This window comes from Sander vitreus, chromosome 1 (genome assembly GCF_031162955.1).
Source record: "Sander vitreus isolate 19-12246 chromosome 1, sanVit1, whole genome shotgun sequence".
In the NCBI taxonomy this organism is placed as follows: domain Eukaryota; kingdom Metazoa; phylum Chordata; class Actinopteri; order Perciformes; family Percidae; genus Sander; species Sander vitreus.
Window position 1 is genome coordinate 29,263,784 of NC_135855.1, and position 23,662 is coordinate 29,287,445.

Below are 23,662 nucleotides of genomic sequence, written 5' to 3' on the forward strand. Positions count from 1 at the left end.
TTGCTGAGAGTTAGATGAGAAGATAAATACCACTGTCATATATGTCTGTTCAATAAGAAGCCAGCAGCCAGTTAGCTTAGCTTAGCATAAAGACGGATACAGCTGGGTTGGTCTCAAATTAACAAAATCCGCCTATCAGCACCTCTAATTAACACTAATTAACATGTTATATCTTGTTTGTCTTATACAAAAACTGAAGTGTAAAAACGACAAGGTATGGTTTTACGAGGAAATATATGCAAGACTGTTTCTTGGCTAGGCAGACTGACTTCCAGGAGGCTATGTTTGTAGCCTGGCAACTTCATAGTGATGACGTGAGGTTTTCGTGTCTTAATGCTAAGCTAAGCAAACCAGCTGCTGTTTCCAGGTTCATATTGAATTGACCGATATGGTTTATGGATCTTTGGTCTCATCATTGGTTTTGACAAATCTTGATAAGCCCATCTTTGAATTGACCTACCAGTCATGTTTCATTAAATCAGTGTGCATGTACATTGGAAACTAAGAATGTCAAACATTTTTATTTGTGAATGTAGAAATGGTCAAAGGCTAATAAAAACATTTTTTAAATAAAAAATTTCTTTCTCACTACTACATACAGATACCCCCAACATGTTTTAGAAAAGAGAAGTCTGGAGTGCTTGGAAGTTTATATAAATCATGGTCTTGCTCTTTGGAAGGGGAACACAAAAGAGAAGAAAGAGAAAAAATGTCCAAGGCAAAAAAGCCCTTATTTAAATGGCTATTTCATATCGAAATCTTAGTACATAAAAAATAGAACTGAGGACGGAGGCAGTGATGCCTCGACTCTTCTCTCCTCTGGGCTGTTCCTCGACTCCTTGGCTCGAATCTCCTGTGGGCGGGACAAAGGTGCTAGGAGGGGAATCGAGGAGAGGAATCGGGGATGCACAAACTGGGAAATGGGAAAGGCCCATGGTGTGTACTAAAGGTAAACTGTCTTGAGGGCTACACCTTTTTTTTGTGCCGCCACGCATGGGTTGCTGCCCAGTTCTGTTTATAATGTACTAAGATTTCAATATGAAATAGCCATTTAAAAAAGGCTTTTAAAAAATTTTTGCAAGAAGAGTGCCTTGGACCTTTTTTTATATTTTGATTTTGTTGTTTAAAGGTGGAGTCTGTGATTCTAATCCAATACACTTCAAATTCAGCATATATCTCCTCATGGTCCACAAGCTGTCCGTTTTGTGTGTGCTGAAAAAAAGGCCAGTGTTCATACGCTCTGTAAATGGGAAGCAGACAAAGTGGCTCAGACCGAGCCACACAACACTAGTCCGTTCATGCTTGTGCGCAGGGGAATGGCCATGGATGTATAAAGAGAAAGGCTGTGGGATCGGGAGGGACAGTAAATCTGGCACATGCTAACAATCAAACAGTACACTTTCCTTATTCACACCACTCTTGTGAGTGGGAAGTTAATTACTGCCAGCCTGCTGCTTATTTTAAGGTTTGCAGAACATTAGCATACATCTATGCACACACTCATAATGTATTACCACACACATATACACACACATACACTCATACTGTATGTACATGACATAACACACAGATACCATGCCCCCTGCCTGTGTTATTTGTTTAAGAGACTGGTGGTTGGTTAATGTTCCAATTAAGAGCAGGCTGAGGATCATTAAGAAGACAAATGATTCTCTCACACCTTAGAGACCCGAGAGAGAGAGAGAGAGAGAGAGAGATCAGGATTCAGGACCACTCAAACCTTACAAATATTCTTTTAAGGATTTAAACCAAAAACAATTTTAATAGCTGACAACGTTTCGGGGCAAATTTAATTATGATGTGGCAGTGACTTGATACTGTAGAATAAAGGAAACTTCATTTTCTTAGAACCTCTCTCCATCAAATATTCATGATCAAGTACAGTTGATTGTTGGAATAAAGGAATTCAGTAAACTTTATTTTTCATTTATAGTAACAATTTAGATGTAATGATAAAGTTTTCGAAGGTCTTGCAATTGTAGAGAGAACTTCAAGACATATTACCACTCATCCAAGAGGCCTCACACATTTCATTTCCACCTAAATGTCATCCACATACAGTACCTGACCTTAGAGCTTCAACTCGATTTTGTGTAAATAAATCCTTCATTTTCCATCTATCGTTTCAGTCAGGAACAGTCTCGTCATAGATTTAACCATTTATTGCAGCAAATGGAAATACAGCTATGCTTTCAAGCTACGCTGATTGCTCCACTCTTGATAATGCTCCCTGGACCAGCCAAGCAGCATGCTAAGCTGAGACAGGGAGCACCATGCAGAAACCCCCCTGTGTACAAGAGTGAGCCAAAAGAAAGACATTGAAAACAATTTTAAACTTTGAACTAGGAAGGTGAAGGCTGGAGTGGTAGCATCAGTGAGTGAAGCAGCGTCAGTGTAGCAGGGATCAGTGAGGAGGGAGTTAAAAGGATCGCCTTGATGTGAGAATGGCTGTGATTGGTGTGTGTCTGATAGGAATGATAATTCAATTAGCAGGCGTATGACTTCCGTGTCCTGCATGAACTAACGCTAAGCTTAATTAAATGTTGACAATTTGATCAAAATATTGTTAGAGTATTAGCCAGCCAGCAGTGAGTACATGGTGATGAGAAAGATACCATATTCAAACTAGTTACACATTTCCGGTCACTCGCTAACTTGTCGTGGTCGCGCCAAATTGTTTAGCGCTGCTGTTAAGTGCAAGTGTGTGAGAGAGTGTGACATTTAAGAATGTTGTTGAAATGTTTTGTGTATATTATGCTAGTGTTGAATGAGTGTTAGCAGGACAGTATATGTCAATATGTAAGTGACTGTAGGTATTGATGTTTTTGAGTTCTATTATTTTGCCATTAGTATTTTGAGTTAAGCCAATTTTTGTTTATTAGATTAGATTAGATTCAACTTTATTGTCAATGCACATGTCACAAGTACAGAGCAACGGAATGTAGTTAGTGTCTAACCAGAAGTGCTTAAGGAGTGATTAAATAACGTGCTAGAGTATGATTAAATAACATATGCTAAAAGAGGCGCTGGTGAGCATTCTTGACCAGTTTGGAGCAGTTAGTCGTCCAGGTGAGGTCTTGCGAGATGTGGATCCCCAGGAATTTGAAGCTGTTCACACGATCCACCGCCACACCGTTTATGTGGATGGGTGGATGAGTGTTTAATCATTTGAATTCCTGTGTACTTATTTACCTTCAGGCAGAATGTTTTGTCGTCCGTTTCGTTACACCATTTGTTGTTGAATTTGTGAAACGTTTTGGTGTTAATTTAACATGCACTTAAGTCAGAGAGCTTAAAAGATAACGGGCATTGTATGCAATTGTATACAGAAATAAATAACCTATACAAAACCAAGGATAATCTTTTTATATAGCGCTTCCTGTTCCTTGCTGTCGGTGAATTTATGCGAATGACAATGGCAGAACAGAGCTTGCTCCTCGTACGGTAAATTGTTGTGGGGCTGTAAAACATGAATTAGCTTCCCCGGGATGAAAGCTGTGGTCACAATCAATTACCTTCTGTTGCTCTTGAGACTGTAAACAATCACTTACATTTTTGTTAGTATAAAGGGATCTATCCTTACTTGGTCACTTATCTTGATGTAGACGATAAAGAGGTGGACACACATGATTGTTAGGCCAGTTACAGTTTGGATTGAGGCATCTGAACTGATTAGATCTGATCACAGCCTATTTGTTCAGTGTGTCTGCTGTATTTACTTAGTCATTCAGTATGCGCTACTTTCTTACTGTCAAGACTAAAGATTAAGATTAATTTTATTTTTTATTTTTTATTTTTTATTTGTATTTTTTAATCTACTGTGTTTGTGCACTGTTTGTAGGAAAGGATGTGTTGAAAGGAAATTGAACTGAATTGAATATGTCTATGTTGGTGGATATAAGTCATGTGTGCGTCGTTATGTTTACAGTAAATGTTTCGCCTTTAGATTTCAATAACCTTATCTGTTAGTCTGTTCCAAGCTTAACATAACTCAGTATCAGTCTTTGCTTACTGACAGTTTCTAATGATCCATACTGTCTGTGTGTATGCATATTTTTCACAGGCACTCTCAATGTTCTTCTGAGAGTGAGAGGCATTGCTGCTGTGGACACGGTGGTGTGGAGCATATCTGGTCATCAGGGCCCAGACTGGAAGAAAGCATTCTGTGACATCAGCCCCAGTGGACCCTTCCAGGTAATGGCTTGGCTATTACTTTTTTCTCCAACATAGACAATAATGAAATTAGGAAATTAATAATACAACAGTGAAGAAGGTGCTAGTAATCTTAAACCAGCAGTATAATGTTTTGGAATATGTCTGTCGTTATAAAAAAAACATACATAGAACAGACCAGAGGATGTAACCTAAGAGCTTGTGGATGCTCGTAACGCTCCCCCTGCCCTTTCAGCCACACTAAGCAGATGAGATTTATTGCATAATTCGGCCTAATGGTATGACCCGGTCAACTGTTAAGAGTTGAGTACTGTTTTCCTAATGTTAAAAGACCTCAACCTCTGACTTAAAATCAGCCTCCAGCGCTGGCCTCTTGAGGGTTAATTTCCAACACTTGCAGACAGAATTGTCAGGTCTGCTTTATCTTGCTCAGGGAAGAAGAAAAAAAAAATTATATGATTTTTATGTTCACTGTATTCCTTTTTTTCTGTCATCTCCCTCATCTCCGAGACTTTTTCTCTACTGTGTCTTTAACCAAGAGGAAGGCCTCCACTGCAGCGTAGACAGAACAGGAGGGGGTGTATACTCTGGTGGCTGTTGGGAATCAAGGGAAGAATTTGGCTTGAAACTCTGCTTGAAATTTGATTAATTTTAAACAAGAAATTCTCAACAGCAGGGACGTGCACAGGTACGGGCTATTGTTGCCCGGGCAACTGCCCGTTTGCCCTGATTGGCTTAGCTGCCCCTCTGGTGAAAGAGCCTAAATGAACTTGTCTTTCTTTCTTTTTTTCTTTTTTTGCTGTGGTGGCTGCATTATTACGATAATACGCCAAACATTACTAAAGTTAAATCAAATTAAATTGCTATATCATCCAATCTTGCCCTCAGCGATACACACAACCGGCACATACAGGTACTTCGCTAAAACTCAAGGCTGTGCCCCTTTTGGGGGATAGAAAACAGACGATCCCATAGAAGTCAATGCAATTTTGACAAATGTGTGTGGATTTTTTTCTTGTTAAACAGATGGTTTGTTTTATACATGTCTAATGTTTATTGTATAACCTTGTCTGAACCTGAGCATTCACGATATATTAATAAACTAAGGTTGATTGCCGTCATGTCCCCTGTCTTCCCCTGTATCAGTAGATCAATGACCCAACACGATAGCCGCATACTGCTAAATGTTGAAATACATATCTGATTAAATCACTATTGTTAGGCTCAGTGTTGTCTGTAATTAATCAACCTGTTATTAATAACCAACTGTTGGAGACGACAGTCTGATGCTGCTAAACTGTTAGCAGCTTCCCAATAAAGCTAACGTTAGCTAGCCATGCAGTGGTGGAATGTAACGAAGTACAAATACTTCGTTACTGTACTTAAGTACATTTTTCACATATCTGTACTTTACTTAAGTACAATCAATAGTGCATACTTTTGACTTTTACTTCGTTACATTTTGCAGCAATTATCTGTACTTTCTACTCCACTACAGTTCTACAACGTTCCGTTACATTTTCTGATCAGTTTCTCCCCCTGCCAAAACGTCTTCTTGACCGTCACACGTTTGCAGTCCGCAGGGAAGCCTTCAGCAGCGGCCGTCCAGCTCTCGGTGCCGCTCGCGATATTACTAATCCCACTATGGCCACGCCAAGACCCACCCTTCAATAGCATTTATTAGCCAGGCGCGTACTGCTCCCGGTACTGCCGCTGCTCCTGTTACTGCTGCTGTCCTAATACTCTGTTTGGTCATATGTGAAGCATCCGTTCACATAAGGTTAATATACAACCCATATATTTATCTTAAAAACACTCCTGGTCCTCCTCAGCTGTGAGCCACGTACTTGTTGTCCAAGCCTGTGTGTTCTCGCTAAATAAATGTTCGCAGCATTCACTGTCCCGTGGGAAATAATGCAAAGTCGAGCTTCATGCAGATCACCCTGATAGATAACCAGAATTGTAAGTCAGAATGTAAACTGGGCCACAGATGGTAAGCACAATTACATTAACCTAAAACTAACTTAATTAAAATGCCACAGCCCATACTGTTTTTTTAAATTATTAGAATATAAACATTAAGAGAATAAATCGTTATGCATTTATACATTTAAAATCAGGTACTTTTTACTTTTACTTAAGTAGGGTTGTCATTGTTGTACTTCTACTTTTACTAAAGTAAATATATCTCTGGTTATTTATACTTTTACTTAAGTACTGAGATTCAGTACTTCCTCCACCACTGTCCATCAGTAGTAACTGTCACCAGCATCATTTACCACACTGACAATATTCACGTTTCTTATGAGCCTCATACATCAGTTTGAAAGTCTCCATTAACCCGCTACACAACAGCTGTTTCTCTCCTGATGTGACAGAGCAATTCTTCCCTCTCATAAGGAGCCTCGGTAATGCTGGTCTGGTCTATAGCCTGGAGCCAAAGCCCATCTATCAGGATCTATTTTAGGACATGGCAAGAGGACAAATCAAAGACCGGGGTTTTTGGATGTATTGTTGGTGCAACAAACCACTCAGCAACCTTTCGGCATAGTTATTAATTCAAAACGGTTTGTTTGAAGTAAAAGTTTGGAGCAATTTACATTTCCTCTGTCGTTACGCTGTTGTCGTCTATGGGGAACGCGGGATTGTTTTCCCCTAAAAGTGGGCGTGAATCTGTTCAGAGATATTCTATGACGTTGCGCCGGTTCTGTGTATGCCCTCTGCCCCCAGTCACGTGACTTTGTTTATATTCTCACACACGGAGCACCGCAAATTAAAGAGGTAAAGCCAAGCCCTTCTGCCTTCACGTGAGTTTTTAAAGTTATGGAGATTAGGACAAATACCCAAGGGGGTAAGCTTCTCCTCACAACGCGTACCTCCTATGGCGCCATTTTGATGCTAACAAGCACTCACCCCCCGTTAGCATCCCATTGACTGCCATTCATTTTGACGTCACTTTGACAGCGAATAACTTTACATCTGAAGCGTTTAAGACTTTATTTGTCCATTGTTTATTTCTAAAGAAACACGACAATGTATAAAAAGCTCCATTACCTTGTATCTCACGTTATGGCTCCGTAGCAGACGTTTTGGTAAAAATAGGCTAACGATTGTGTCATAACCACGGGACTTACTGTCGCATAGTAGAGGAATTACCGTATAGTACAGGAGAAGCTCGCAGGCAGTTTCGACTTACATTAGCTGTTTAAGTTTAATTACTAATGTTAACTAGCATTTTAGTTAGCAATAATTAGCCTGTGTCCATGTTATCTCCTTACATATACTTATGCTCTCCGTCTCTGCAATATTCGGAATGATTGAGATTTCTCTTGGCACAGCTTCCAGAAGACTTACAACTTTCAGACAGGTTGCTCACGTCACATTTACGTCGTCTCTCTCAGTTGGAGGTGTGTGCATTCTGTAGAGAAGAGAGAGTCTCAGGGATGTGATGGTTTGTGCTCTTCAATCATGCTTGGTTTTACGTTGTTTGCAGTCACTATGTTTCGTGAGTTTTCAACCAACAATCAGATGTGACGTTAGTGAAAGTGAAAGGCGCCTTATTTTGTTATTAGATGATAAATTAATATCATAATTGGTTAATGTAATAAACTTTGCATTTAAAAAAATAATTATAGCCTTTAAGTATTAAGTATGCCTTCACAACAAAGACGACTGAAGAAGAGAGAAAAAGAACTCAAAGAAGCAGCTAAAAGAGCTGCAACTTCGCAGAGCTGGAATGGCCAGCAGGCCAGCTGTGAGAGAAGCATTTGATAATGTGTATATATATATATATATATATATATATATATATATATATATATATATATATATATATATATATAATTTATGGTGCCAAATTATAACATTAGTTATCTCAACCAGAATCATTGAGTGCAGCCACTGTCTAAAGGTCAACTGGCAGCACTAGTGTCAGTGTTCAGTTTTTTAGCAGTGAAAAGTACAGTATACTGTATAAGTTACTTTTTATACAGATTATAATAATTATATTCAAGATGAGGCTTACCACAAGGGTCCAGACCAGAGAGGGAGGGAGAGCATGCGGAGCATTATTCAACAAATCAGACGGCTACATAATGAGAGTGGTGAGTGTTCCTATAAAAGGGCCATGTCAGTAAAAGCGCAATAAGGAAAAAGATAGATGGTGCGGCCAATAGTATTCTTAACTTAAAGGTACATTATACTGTAGAACTTATTCAGAATTATAATGTTTCCTTTGGAGACATCTCCATCTTTGAAGGCTGAACGGGTGGGGGGTAATGGCAATAGCAATTAGAGCAATGGCCCCTCCAAATGTCTGTGCACGTCCCTGCTCACCAGCAGTGACATTTAAAGCTCCAAGGATTCAGAGAAACTTTACTTTTGCCACCTCTTATAGAGTGATGTCAAAGTTTACACATATCCAAATTCTCGAACCTGTTCCTTGGTGGAGGCACAATATCAACAGGCATTAGAAATAAACGAAGGTTTTTAGCAGTGGAGTGGCAGCAAGGTTAGAAAAAGTACTCTTTGTTGGCAAGCATCTGCCCTGTTAGTGCCCCTGCCAGCCACTGAGTCTCAGGACGTGAGCAATGAGAGAGTTTGCCCACTGAAATCAATATGGTATCACATTATTATTTATCAAGCCTCACACATTGTGGGAATACTAGTACTAATGAAATCCAATGCAAAATATGATAAATATAAATTAAACCCATAGGGTGTACTTTTTTCTTTTATTAAATAAATGTGGGTACTATACAGCATTTTGACATTTTATTACTGAGGGAAGTATTGATAAATGAGGGCCTTTGAGTGAACATTCAGCTCATTTTCTGCTGAATGTCAGCAGGAAAGCCTTTCCACATAGTAGCCAGGATTATTCGCACAAGGTTTCACAACGATTTGAAGATCCAAGTAGCATGCATATACCCACTGTCACAAGAAAGAAATGTGATATTTGAAAATAATGTGTGAAGGGATCAGGTATCAGCCAAATGTGGCCAATCCAAATCAAATGCTATTTCTTATCCCTTGCCATTAAAACATTGTAACAACACAATTTCAAAAACCTTTTCTAATAATATCATTGACATTTTAAAAAGGAATGTTCCAATGGGATGTGAATGTCTTCTGTTACGTTGCTCTTGAAGATATTATGTGTAATTGCAGCATCAACTGACAGAAAAAGGAATGTTCCCAGTGATTTCCACTCAAAGAGGTATAAATGTTTAAATGTGAAAAGGAAAAGAGAGCACTGGTATCAGATCAGTACTCTGTATTGAACGAGACCCTAAGTGTTGTATCGGAATCATTATCAGGAGAGAGAAATGATGATCAGTGCATACAGGATGTTATTAAGGAGTGTGGGTTTGTTTACTCCATATACATGATGACATTCAATGGGATAAACTACATTTTACTATGAATACAGTTTGAATGCACAGGTGCACTGTGGGTTCAAATATACTGTAAGAAAACAGGCTCATAGCCAGCCTAGTGGGGGGGGGGGGGGTGTTTTTTGGCTTGGTTCTGGACCTTTTTGCAGTTTTTCCCTCATTTTGTATTTAATTATGAGGTTCAAATACTTCATTTTAGTGACTTGTTATGCTCTAATTTGTGCTGGATTACCTTGTCTGCTGGTATCTTAACGAGCAAGCTTTTTGATGCACAGTAAACAATATCTCTTTCGAACCACCCAAACCACCTGAATCCCCCCTGTCTACGGGCCTGGAAAATGTATATCATTGGACAACAAGAGAATACTTATGCTTACACCTGGGCCAATTCTGAGATACTTGATTTGCTGTTACAAGAAATTTACTTACTAATGTCACTCCCTTCAAAACTATGCCTGACATGATTTAAAACTAATGTGGGTCATCCCCTATCTCTCTCCCCCTTTCATGCCTATCCACTGTCTCTATGTAATAAAGGGAAAAAGCCCCCCAAAAAAAATAAAAATAACTAATGTGAACCATTTCTCATGTTTCTCACATTCTGACCAAACTCAAATTAAGCTTATGGGGTACAGCATTCCCTAGTTTGAGCTGAACTATAATGTTTCCTTATTTAAGTTCACCAGATGTTTACTGTACACATTCAGTCAATAGTAGAAGAAAATGGTCTGGGAGACATAACAGAGGATGCGCCTGTGTTTGAGCACTGTCTGTTGACACATCATTAAGGTCCCTTTCGGCTCTTCGGCAGCTGCGCTTGCAGTTAGCTCTTCCCCGTTGGGATGTGGCCGAGTAAACTTTATGACTCAGACCTCCTTTCTGACTGGACATGATGCTTCCTCTCATTTTTCCAGCCTTTTTCACTCTGTGTCTATTTGCGAGCGTGTGTGCATGTGTGTGTACCTCCGTAAGTTTACAACCCAGCAGATAGGTGGGAGAAAAAAAGTGAGGGCAAAAAATTATGAAGGGTTTTGTTTTACATGCCTCTATCCTCCTGTGTGTGTTTCTCGATCTCTTTCTGTTTCTGTTATTTGCTGCTCATCTTTTTCTTTGGCCCTGTGCTGGGACAGGTGGACCAGTTGGATCGATTGTTTCCCTGGTCCACCCCCCTCCCGTCCAGTCTCAAGGCTGATGACTTATTGCTGTAAAATCAACACACCCAGGAAAGAGAGTCTTCAACTGTTCATACACTCAACACTACACACACACACACACACACACACACACACACACCTTCTCTTTTCATGTATCTGTCCACATTATTTAACACAAAATAACATGCACACATACAGACAAACTCTTTTTTTAAACTCACACACTAGTCTCCTATCCCCTGCAGCAATTAGCTATGACAGGTCAATTAACAGGCTTATTTATGAGCAGAGGATGCCTGCTAGTTGTGTTGTAATGATTCCAGATACTCCCTGTACGTGCATGGGGAAAATTGAATCCATGATGAATGTGGGTGTAAGGCCTGAGCTGGGGGCTGCATTTGCTCTTCATTAACTATGCCTCTGCAACACCATGTTTCTTTCACCATTAAAGGGGAAATCAAGTCGGAAACAGAGGCCATACTGTATGTTTTAGGGCTCCTCTGTAATGTTGAATAGTGGCAATTGTACCATATTTGCATGTTAATGAGTCTCTTAGACAAAAGTTTTAAACTACTGCACACACACAGACACACATACTCAGTATACAGGGCAATCTATTTGTTCCCCTATACATGTGGCGAACTTGGTGACATTTCTTAAACAGTCACACTTTGTGGCCCGCCCTTGTTTGTTCAGTGCAGCTTGTGGTAGAGAAAGCTAACATGTTGCTCATAATGCACCTTTTCGTCCAATCTTATATCATCTTTTTATCTGATTTATTAAAGTGTATCTTTATTTAGTCCAGGTTAAATCAGTTAAAATTATATGTTTTTAGTTACTAACCACTAACTAGTATTGTTCCACATATGTGCTTTAAAATAAGAGAATGGCCTATTGTACGACATGATGCTCACCCAACACGTTTGGAAAAGGAACACAAACTATCTCAAAAATTACAATAAGCAAATTCTAAAGGGATTCAAATCAATATACATAAATTACAATTAAGGGATTTTATCAGGTGGAGTTTATCCTGTCAAACTATACATCCAGTGTGTTAAAAGCATTTTGTTATATCCCCACACTAAGGCAGACTGAAGTGTTTGAGTGTTTCAATTTATGTGTGTGTAGGCCTAAGTGTATGTGGGATGGGATATGGGGGACTGCATTACCAGAGAAGTCAGAGAAGTCCAAGGTCAATAAATGGGTAAAACGCAGGGATCAAATGAGAAAAATCTGCATAAACCATCAAAGGTCTGAAGGTATCACAGCTCAATACAGCACAGGGACATATGTGCTGATAGACACACACATGACATAGATGCAGAAACACCACTCACACACAACAAACGTACAGTTTATACACACACTGTGCCAGGAGAGGCAAACACCAGCGAGAGCCACATCCTTTCCACACTGTGTCAATGCAGTGTTAAAGCAGGTAGCTTAATTGGTCCAGACACCCTAACCTGCTGGTAATGGATAGGAATTATACAGTCAAGAACACTACAGCAAAAGGGATGTGTACATGTGTTTGTGAGCAAAGTAGGAGGTGTGGTTTAAAGACACAGAAGAGGAAGTCTGAGCAAGAGTGAATGAGACGTGAAGGTGTGTTTCTCTTATCAATAAAGTACTTAATGCATCTTACATATTCATCCCCCATTCATATCGTGACTCAAGCAAAGGAAGGTGAGGCACGATGGATGTATGAGGAAGCAGGTATGCAAGAATTGCAGTTGTCTCTTTGACAACTGAAGGTTGCTTCATATATGAATATTTTTCACTTGTCTCTCACTTCAGACTGATCTCATGAAGTGGCGTATGAATGACACGCCAATTCATATGCCATGATTTGCATGTTATAAAGACATACTCGCTATTTTGCGTGTTTATCAACGCCGTTTGGCCTCCGTTGACATATGAAAGGCCGAAAATCCGCGTAAGGAGGTTAGTTGGGGTGGTGGATGGGTAAAACCCAGGACTTTCACTCAGGAGAGTGGGGATTGCGTCCTGCGTGTGGCATTTCCTTTGTGTCCCTCGTGTGATGTTTCCTTTCCACGTTTGTTCTTTTCCTAAACCCAACCCTGTTCTTCTTTTCCTAATCCAAACCGTTTTTTCTTTTCAACCCAACCCCCACACGCCACATGGCTTTAGAAAAACTTTGCAGACTGCAGTCAGCTGTATACAACGTAGACATACACATGGACAGCTAAAAATACGTACAGATAACACGCCTCTTGGCTTTAGGAAAGTGGCGTGTATGTTTACACAAAGTCATTATGTCACATTGCTCTCTTCCTTGTGTGGTCTTTCTCAAGTGTGCATGTACTGTACCTTTTGGCCACTCCATCACAGGGGTATATGTGTGGTTTTGTATAGCCTTACTTCTCTCTCACATTTGTGCATGAATACGTTTTGTTCAATCCATCACGTTTGTTTGTGTCCTTGACCAAGTATGTCCTGGAAATGTGTCCACTGTATTAAAGCTATAGTGCGTAGTTTCTGTCTCCCCCATGAGGAATTCTAAGTAACGAAAACAACACTGTCTGCATGTCCACATGATACAAGCCTGACGTGATTGCGCACACGCAATTTATGAGGGGGCAAAGGGGGGCTTTGCCCCCTCAGTTTTATTTTCTGCCCCCTTGTTTCAACAATATACATCCATAAAATGTACAAACACAGCAACACAATTACTATTACAAGGCCTCCATGGCATCTTTATTAATGTTTATATTTACTAAAAATGTAATCCCATCTGGGCGATATTTGACACAGAGAGTGACCGCTTCAGCCGTCCTCTCACTTCATTAGTATATGTCTTTAACCCCCATATCAAAACTGCAGCGCTGCGCTCAGACCACGGCCGCGTAGCCTAGCAACGCGTATTGTTTACATGTCTTTGTCAAGGCGGCTGCATTATCAGAAGCTAGAGAAAGCTAGATTTGGACATGAGTGATTGAGATTCGGATCAGGGAGAGATCAATGACTCAACATTTTAATCTGATGAGGAATCTTCATCTGATGATGAGGAACGCCCAGCTCGCCCGTATCATCGCAGCAGCCATCAACCATACAGTTAAGGTACACGTCCATATACGCGTTGTTTTCACGGATGGGATCGCCCCGCTTCCCAGCATTGCACGCTAGGGAGCTTGCCAGTAGTTTCTCTTCAATGACCACTGACAAGCAAAGAAAACAGTCTACACCCTCCTACAACCGCGATGGCTGGAGCTGATTGGACGAACAAGTCATGTGGGGCTGGCTGCTCACGAATTTCAAAACCGACCATAATGGCGGCACGTTCGGAGTACGATCTCATATTTTACGAAAATAGTTTAGCGAAACGTGATTCTGAAAACAACAAAAGGCTATGCAGTTGCTGAATCTGTCTTCATTTCAGATCGACAAACGTCAGTTTGAAAGATTTTCGTCAGCTTTTGAGAGGCAGCGAGCTGAGCCGGCTGCTCGTCATTTACATAAAGTTGGCTGGATTCAACTTTATGCAAATGAGGAGCGGGCGACTCGACGCCCCGCTTCTCCAAAGTCCACGTAACGCTACCAGAATGCATTCCACGGCTGTTCCCATAGAAATGAATGGGATGCGGGGAAATGACGCTGATGATGGACACGTACTATCACAATCCAGCGATAGGCTACAAATCCTAGTTGGACGTAACTTGTGTGTAGCAGCCATATATGGAGGAACACACTACACTGTTAAAGTAGCAGTTTCTAACGTTAGCTTACTGCACTAGCTAAACTTATTATACATATTTTATTCTTTAGTGTCAGCTCAACCATTACAGGACGGAAACGTCTACAACTGGGACCACGCACTGGGAGAGCGCAGCCGTGTGTGCGTGTTCGATCTGTAATGAAAGCCTACTTATTAAAAGAGATTTTAAAAAATGGACAACTTAACTGCTTCAAGAAATGCCATATTTGTGAGTACTGACCATGTTGCTGTAGTGGGTAAAACCTGGATAAATTAGTTCATTTTAGCCTAACATTACTTTATGAAGAAAAAAAATTGCCCCCTCGCAATCTTAGTCATTTTATCCCTGGCTCAGCACATTTTTCAGATTTGGTTAACAATTTCTGTCAGAACTTTTACGTTTACCCCTTTTTCTTTTTGTTCTGTCAACCTACACCACCCTGTATGATCTAATGTAAGAAAATATATGATATAAGCTCATACAGTTGTCACAGTTATTAAGAGTTGAAGCAACAACTGAGATCAATTCATTTAATATATATACTTCATGTAAATTCAGCTCATAGTATTTTTACCTTTACAATTACTTTAAGAGGTATTTCAGTTCTTCAGTTTGCTCTGTTTAACACTCTCTCTCTCTGACACACACACACACACACACACACACACACACACACACACACACACACACACACACACACACACACACACACACACACACACACACACACACACACACACACATACAAACTGCTTCTGTGTAACAACTGATAGACATACTTCGTTACTCTCTGACTTTTCCTTCTTTCTTACTACTTTCGGTTACTGTATGAAGGGTGAACCCCATTTCTCTCTCTACTTCATACTTGTCTGTCTATTTTGGTTTTTGTCCCTCGGCCCACCCTTGCTACTCTCTTTCAGCTGTCATCGATGCCTTTCTGACCACCATCCTCTGTTGCTGTTGTTTGGTCCAGCTGCCTTGCCTTCCCCCATTCTCTATCTGAATCTCTCCTTTCCTCTCTATCTCTCTCTGTCTCCGGGGAGTGCTGGTTTCCTTTCAATCAATAATAATGATTGAGTTGGGAATTACCTGACACAATTGCTGTTGTGTTTTGCTGTTTAGCTCCTTTTCTTCTTTTCTTTCTTTTTCTTTTCTTGAAATTGTAAAGAATTGTTCTATTAGGTTTATTTTAACAATTGGTATGGCTACAGTACTGACAGCTACGGGCATGGTGTTGGTGTGTGTGAGAGGCGACTGATAGCGTATGTGCTCCTAAGCATCAGTTATATCAGAACTGGAGAGTTTTTCTTTATTGAAAGAAAGAGCAAAAAATGGCACTGAAAGATTTTCTTGATGGAAAAGATGTCTTTGCTCTTCTTTTGACTGGCTTCGGCAAGAGTTTGATTTACATCAAACTCTTCATCCAATCACATGCCAAGTATTTTTTTTAAGTACCTGCCCTTTTCCAAACAGTTTTCAACAACGTCTTTTTTAGAAGGTTCTGTGTAAAACCATCTGTCCAGTTACTATTAACTGGCCTGGAGCTGAATACTCCAGATAATGTAAAGTACAGTGCTTTACAGATTAATGTTGAGTCTTATTCTTTACAATTGAAGAAACCATTAACCACTAATTACATTTACCAAGAAAAATAAACAGAGATAACATTGCCGTGTCCATTATCTATTATGTCAAATTTCCCCTTTGAACGATTTTCATATTCAGTTAATTTCGCAGAGGATTGCTTTTTGAAGTAAATATTATTTTATCCACAGAGTGCAGGAGTGACTGCATATTGATGATTGTTTCATTTCTGCTTCATGTTGAGAGCATGTCCATAGAGAACAGAAACTTTCTAGTCCTGTGCACAGCTCACTGACTGCATACACGAAGGCCTTTGAGGTGCTGCCACTCGTCTCTGCATTTCTCATCTCTTTGTGCTCCCTCCAACAAAAGTAATAATGTTTTTGAGAACAGCTTCCCTTCCACCCTCTCTAAAATAGCTGTAGCCCAGCCGATGGCTTGCATTTATACCAAGCTTTTATTCTAAACAGTGGTAGAGCCAAACGATAAGGAAGCTTTAGAATTGAAATTGTTTACTGTCTGCTGGCCGTCATTACTGTCTGTGCATATTCAAATGGTAAATTTATGAAATGTGAACTGCCGCTGTATATGAGCTTCTCTGCTCTTGATTATGGTTCATTGCATCTTTAAGGGAAACTAAACACTTCAGTTTGAGCTGCCCATACACTTTAAAAAAATTTTCTCCACTACAACATTGCCAATCATTTTATCCGTAGCGATTGCTGTTGCTGCATGTTTTTATTGTTCCAAGGAAACGCCATCTTTCTCACTTCTGCAAGCTTGCCAATCATGTTCCTGTCTAAAATCTAAAATAATCAGAGTGAATTGGCCTTTAAACTGGTTGTTCAATGAGAGACCAAAGTATAAAGCACAAATTACATATACACATAAAATCAATGGAATTACAAAAATAAAAAAAGAGGTAACATGTTGTAGTAGATTATTTGTGTCCCCACTCGCTCCTCTGTGGATTACCCAGAGGCCATCTGTGTTCCTAGGGGGCTTGTTGGAAACCAGGCCAACCCACATTTCTGTGCCTCACACTGCAATGACTCTCCTCTGCACCGGTATTTCAAAGCTGTCTCTGTACATCTCACACACACACACACACACACACACACACACACACACACACACACACACACACACACTCTCTCTCTCTCTCTCTCTCTCTCTCTCTCTCTCTCTCTCTCACGGCTGTGTCCCCTCTGGTATATGGACAGCACATCAATGGAAACATTAAAGGTTACAAGGCTCGACAAAACGACACATTCACAACTCCAACCTGACACTTTACTGAACACCCTTTGATCCTACACACACACACACACACACACACACACACACACACACACACACACACACACACACACACAAGCTGTGTCACATGTTATGCACTGTTATGACTAGAAATGGGAATTTAGTGAATTCTACTCATATGCTTTTAAGAAGAAATGTTGTAGTCTACCATTCCAAAACAGTGTGATGTGTCTTGAGTATTTGGTAAATGTCATAGTTATAAATCAGGTACATTAGATATAGCAGTAGCCTTTAATGGCCCATTACCACATTTTCACATCCCACAATCTCATGACCCTTAGCACTTAGAGAGTTGTCCAAGCTACCATGTGGATTTAAAAAAGCATCCTTTGGTAATCTACTTTTAAGTGCAGTAGGTTATACAAAAATAATTAAATATTGTGTCATATATACTTTATGTTTTTTTTGGTTTTTTTATATATCAATAGTTAATATCAGTCCTAAAATGTTCCATGACTGTAAATCAAGCAACCGTACATTTAAATTTTTTTTGATTTAAAGACTCTGATGCCACACAGTAAACCTATTATTATTTCATTAAAACACTGAGACATACTTCAACCCAGCACAGTGCCCAGCAGTAATGTTTGAGGCACTGCTGGCACTGGCTACTCACACTTCCGCTTGTCAGCAGTGAGCATTAAATGAAAGGGCACAGGCCTGTTTCTCTAAGCCTTTCAAGAAAAAATAGTATTATGTTGGCACCCTGTGTTGCATGGCAGGATATTGCATTGCTTTGTGCTGTGCCATTTTGTTTGATATCTTAGAGAAAATTAGTACACATGGTGTGTCTGTGTGGTTATAGGTGGACGGTTATTTGTGCTGTTGTTCTGTTTGTGTGTCAAGGCCGGTGTTAGTCTCTGGGCTTCCTTCTCCCAATTATTTTTCTCATTGTCTTTAATTATACAACAATCTGGTGTCTGTGCTTCGTCTCATTTAATGTAGTCGTGCTGAGGCAGCCATGCGTAGCTCCAGATAAGTGCCACTGTAGGTGTGTTTGTAGGCATGTGTGCTTGTGGTTCGCTAGTGTGCTAGGCTGGTTGTAGTAGTGACACAAATTTATACAAAGAATAGGACTTGAGGAAGAATGTACATAAATAAAACAAAGTAAAGAAACAGCACATAGCGTTTATAAATTAGATGGCCATGGCCTTTTGACCAATTAGCCTCTTTTCTCTACTACCCCGTGAATTCCCTCACAGCTTCCCTCCCTCTAGTAATTTAAATAACACAAATGAGCTGAGCAGCTAAACCCATCCAGCCTGTGCTGCTGCTCTTCTGTTCTTTCTCCCTCCACGCCACCCAATCAGTTTCAAGGTTCTCCTAATTATTTTATGTATACAGTCAAAGAAGATATTTTTCCCAGGGACAAAATTGAAAAGCAACTGGAAAAGAGGTGGTACTGCTCTTGTATTTCCCTCACCTTTATGAATGTTTTTGATTGAGCTCTCCATTTGAAGGACAGCGCGAGACGCAGAAAGAGAAACAGCAGGGAACGTGTTTGCTACTTGTACAGTACATACACTTGTGCAAGTTTGTAGAGCCTTAGGAGACGAGCCATGCTGTGGCTTCAGCCATAACATGCCCCGCAGTGTGTGCTGGTCAGTATGGTAGAGGTCACACTGGCAGGCTAAGTAAACAGAGGAAAACAAATGTCTGTTGAATCTCGAGTAAGAGCTTATAACTGAGCCAGAGGTTGATCCTAGTAGGTGAGGGACATTTAAAGAATTATCAATTTCCATCATGCTTCTTTAGTCACCTTTAACTTGGCTTTTCGTGATTACACTGCAGACGTGAACTGGAGAAATTACTTTACATGCACACAGTCCTGCTGTTCCTTGTCCACGGCAATGAATAGGTTATTGGTATCTGCCCCATGAATTTCAGTTTGATACTTCAAACTGACATCACTGTTTGGCACTAACAGCAACACTTGTAGATTAAAACACAGGTAATGGAACACCCCAGCAGTGCAAGATGGTTACCATGGTGTTTGCTTTGCCATTCTCCACCTTTCATTTTCTCAGTATGAGGTTGGGTCAGGCTTTTCTCCTCTGTGTCAAAACTGGAACAATTGAACGCGGCCTTGGTATAGCTTGATATATTTACACACAAATTGACAGCAGGTCTGTTCTGCCTGTTTATTTGGTTAAATACTCTGTTGATACTCTAGCACAGCACATTGGTGTTAACAGATGGAGGTCTTAAAGTGCGGCCAGTCATGCATATTTGGCACCCCCCCCTCATAACTTTGCTCTCTTGTCATGTATATATACAGACATACTACTTTGTATATGCTGGCAGTTTTTCCATCAGCATCACATTCATACACACTGTCACACCTGCTCCTGTATCTGTCTGGGATAACTTGAGGGTTAACTGCCTTGCTCAATGGCTAGTTGGCAGATGTAGTGGAAAATATAGCTATATGTGCGAGCCCACGCACCGATTTCTGCATGGAGCGCATTTGTGTAGAAGCCACTTAACAGTTCAAATGAGCCATTATTACTGTCGGTTTGAAAATCCCTCAGACATGATTATACAGCAAGTGCTTTGGCTATCATGTTTAAAAATAAACCGTATGAAGCGCCAAAGTCTGCAGTTAAAGCCAATAACAACTATAGTCTTGAGAGTTGCTTTTGTTGTTATTTTGGAGCGAAAAAGTTTGCTTGTTTATTTGCTTTTTCCCTCCTCATATTCCACACAGAATACGCCTGGTTTTTGATTAGCTGGGTGCCTCGGTACACCACAGTAATTAGGCTGTCAGTCAAAACCAGATGGCTGGTGGCTATGATGGGGAAGTCGTCTGGAAAGTTTTCAGATGAGTCCCCTGTTTGGTTTTGTTGTTGTGGGTCGACGAATCATTATGGGATAAGAACCCAACTTCTAAATACTAAATCCTGAATATACTTCTGTGCTGTTTGTTTAAATAATGTTCCAGCATGTCTTTTTAAAAGGCAGAGCCATTTAATTAATTCATTTGAGCAGTTTGAGATATTTTATGTTTAATCTAAAATGAAAGTGTTTTATCATCACCAATCTTTTTATTGAGATGTAAAAGACTGGAAACATTGTATTTACTGTAGTAATTTTGTCAGACAAAATAGAACAGTATCAGTATCTCACCAAATATACTGTATATTGTGTCATATACTCACCCAGCATCCATCTGTCTCTTCCCTAAACAGATTGTATTTGAAGGAATTCGAGGCCCGAGTTTCGAGGGGGATATTGCCATTGACGACGTGTCCATCACCATAGGGAAGTGCAAGCAGGAGAACACTGTAGCCAGCGCAGGTAAGACAGGTAAGATAGACATTAACACCCAAAGAAACCCAAAGGAGCATCTGTGATTAACTTTTTCTGTGTGAAGGCACATTCGAGGAAACTAAAATAAGGAAGGCGATATGATTCTTAAAGGTCTACAAAGTTGATAGCTTTTTGTTTTCATGCCAATAAAGCACCGGCTAAGAAGCTGAAACAAAGCTGTATTAAACTGAGTTGAATTGAATTGATTTGAACTGAAAATAAATAAATTGAGGGGTAGCAGAGAAGGGAATTACTAGAGACATGGTTTTCAAAGGACCAAGAGAAACATGATAGGTGTGGGAATATGGTGCAGAGAGAAAATGTTGTCAGTGTGTGCTGTACGATGACAGGTGGACAGCACAGGGCACCGGCGTGGAGGAGATTTGGAAGCCTTGTCGTCATTTGTGGTCCCTCCTTTGCCTCTATCGTTTTATTTACTTCATATTCCCCTCTATCTTTTCATCCAAGTTTCCACACCATACCCCCCGCTGCCTCCTCCACACACACCTTATATCTTGTCTCTTTCCTTCATACCTTCTGTTCTCTATTAGCCATCCACCCATTATTATCCTTATCATCTTTAAAAGCTTATGTTATTTACCCTGTAGAGAAAAAGAGAGGCCAGAGAGAAAGTGTGTAATGATACGGATTTAGAGAAAAGGAGCATGAGTGAAGGAGAATGAGTGAGACAGGAATGTCTGTGCAGTGAGAGAAAGAGTTACACACCTGGATCTAATAGTGGCTAGGCATCAGTCCACCAGGAGAATTGTTTTACTCCATTAACTGACCGCAATTTATCCACACTACTCATGCTGGCATGCTTGACAAGTCAAACCAAGCTATCGGATCATAAAATAGAACACCAGAATACTATTGTGTTACTTGCAAATACTGTTTGTGACGGTCCACTCTGCCTTAAGGGTGAACCAGAGAGAAAAACAAGTGAGTTACAGGGAATGAGTCCATGTCCATGTAAGCGTATGGAGAGAGACTCAAATAGCCTAAAGGGGGTGTGGAGAGGAGACCGAGATAGAGAAAAGGTCAAAGAAGGAGAGTGACCGAAAGTAGTAGGCCTGAGTGTGTGTGTGTGTGTGTGTGTGTGTGTGTGTGTGTGTGTGTGTGTGTGTGTGTGTGTGTGTGTGAGTGAAAGAGAGGGAAGGAAATGGATGGAGAAACTGTCCAAGAACTAAAAGAAGAAAGAGAATATACAATTAAAACCTGCCAGCAGTTTAGCTACAGCTGCCCTCTGCCAGCCAAGACGTGCATACAAACATTCACACACACACACACACACACACACACACACACACACACACACACACACACACACACACACACACACACACACACACACACCTCTACACACACGGGTGCATAAACATAATTAAATTCTTTTAATTGCCTTCATTGCATTATCTCTGTCTACAGACACGCAGAACAACAGCTACTTGGCACTGTTCTCGTATTGTACACTGCCATTGCTGTTGGGTGAAATGGGGACACTTTGAAACCGTGAAACCGAACAAGAATCAAATGTTTATTCTACCATAGTAATGACCGTTACGATGGTAAAATAAACATTTGATTCTTGTTCGAATACACAACTGATCTTTTAACCATTGGTTAACCAATTACAGTTATTTGACATACAGTAACGTTATTCGGCATTAGCCACTGGACTCGCTTTTACTGAAAAGTAATCTTACCATTTAAAAATGTGTGTAGTTTGTAACATGTTGCTTGCAACTCATTTTAATCAACTCAATGTGCAATAGATGTCGTGTACAGATTGTATAAGCTAGATGTTATGCATCAACATGTGGCAAGTACCTGCATGGTATTGTTCACTTTTTATATTGTTAATACAATAAATAAAACTCTAATACAAAGAAAACATTAGAGCCATGGAAACAACATAAACAGCAAAAATTTGAGTGACTTGTTTACCTTCTCAACTTCCAGTTGTGAGACCTCTGCATACGTGTGGAATCTCGCACAAATGTGCATGTAAAGACGCTGGCGGATGGAGTGAATAATAGATGAAGGTGTGAACAGGAAGAGGAAAGCTCTTGAGCTCTCTGAGTTTGCGTGTGTGTGCTTTTGTGTCCTGCAGGTTTTGTGCAGGCAGAGACATACAGTGCAGACAGATGGGTAATTATCAGGCAGGAGACTGAAGAGTCTTTGCCACTGAAGGAAATGTGTCTGTCCTGTTTACAAATTTTGCCACCATGGTGTTTTTGAGGTATCTGGGGATAAGATAAGATAAAATAGACTTTATTAATCCCACACTGGAGAAATTCCTGTGCTACAGCAGCTCAAAAGAAAAAAAATGACACACATCAGAATAACACAAATACACATTAAGTAGACATAAGAGAAAAAAATATACATAATGTATAAGAAATAGAAAAAATGTAATTAGTTATAATAATAATAGTAATAATACAAACATATTTACACAATAAACACCCTTATATAAACAGACAGTATATATACAGAGATATACAGATGAGTAAGGTGCAGATGAATAAGGATTATGGAAGGATTAAACTCCTCCTCCTTAAACTCCTGTTTCCTGAAATCATCGCATATATAATACCTCCAATTACACTTAATACAGAATCTCATACAGTATAGGAAAGGTAAATTTTACACTAGGTTCATTTGAGTCTGAACCAAAGGCTGTCTTCATACAAGTACAAGTACAGGTGTTTGTATAGATAGATAGATAGATAGATAGATAGATAGATATAAGATATAATAGAGGCTAATTAAATGACAAATATCTTAAAGCAGACATGTATGGTGAGATGGTGCATTTGAATACACAAGTACAAAGCAGCACATAAAATCAATAGAAGCTTTGATCAGCAAATTGTCATATGGCTAGGTGTTTGTGTGTGTGTGTGTGTGTGTGTGTTGTGTGTGAGAGAGAGAGAAAGTTAGAGAGAGAGCGAATCAGTATGTTTCTGAGCCAGTGTGTGATACA

General features: G+C 40.0%; 1 protein-coding gene across 2 annotated transcripts in view; it reads left to right on the forward strand.

Moving 5' to 3' along the window:
* The window catches only part of mdga1 (MAM domain containing glycosylphosphatidylinositol anchor 1), a 208,844-nt gene that overhangs the window by 177,487 nt on the left and 7,695 nt on the right, over positions 1 to 23,662 (forward strand). Inside the window, exons 16-17 of one of the 2 annotated variants that reach the window (XM_078251814.1) lie at positions 4,082 to 4,212; positions 20,553 to 20,670. In XM_078251814.1, coding sequence (XP_078107940.1) covers positions 4,082 to 4,212; positions 20,553 to 20,670 — 249 coding nt within the window. The remainder of the gene's footprint in view (positions 1 to 4,081; positions 4,213 to 20,552; positions 20,671 to 23,662) is intronic. The other variant, XM_078251823.1, reaches the window with a different exon arrangement.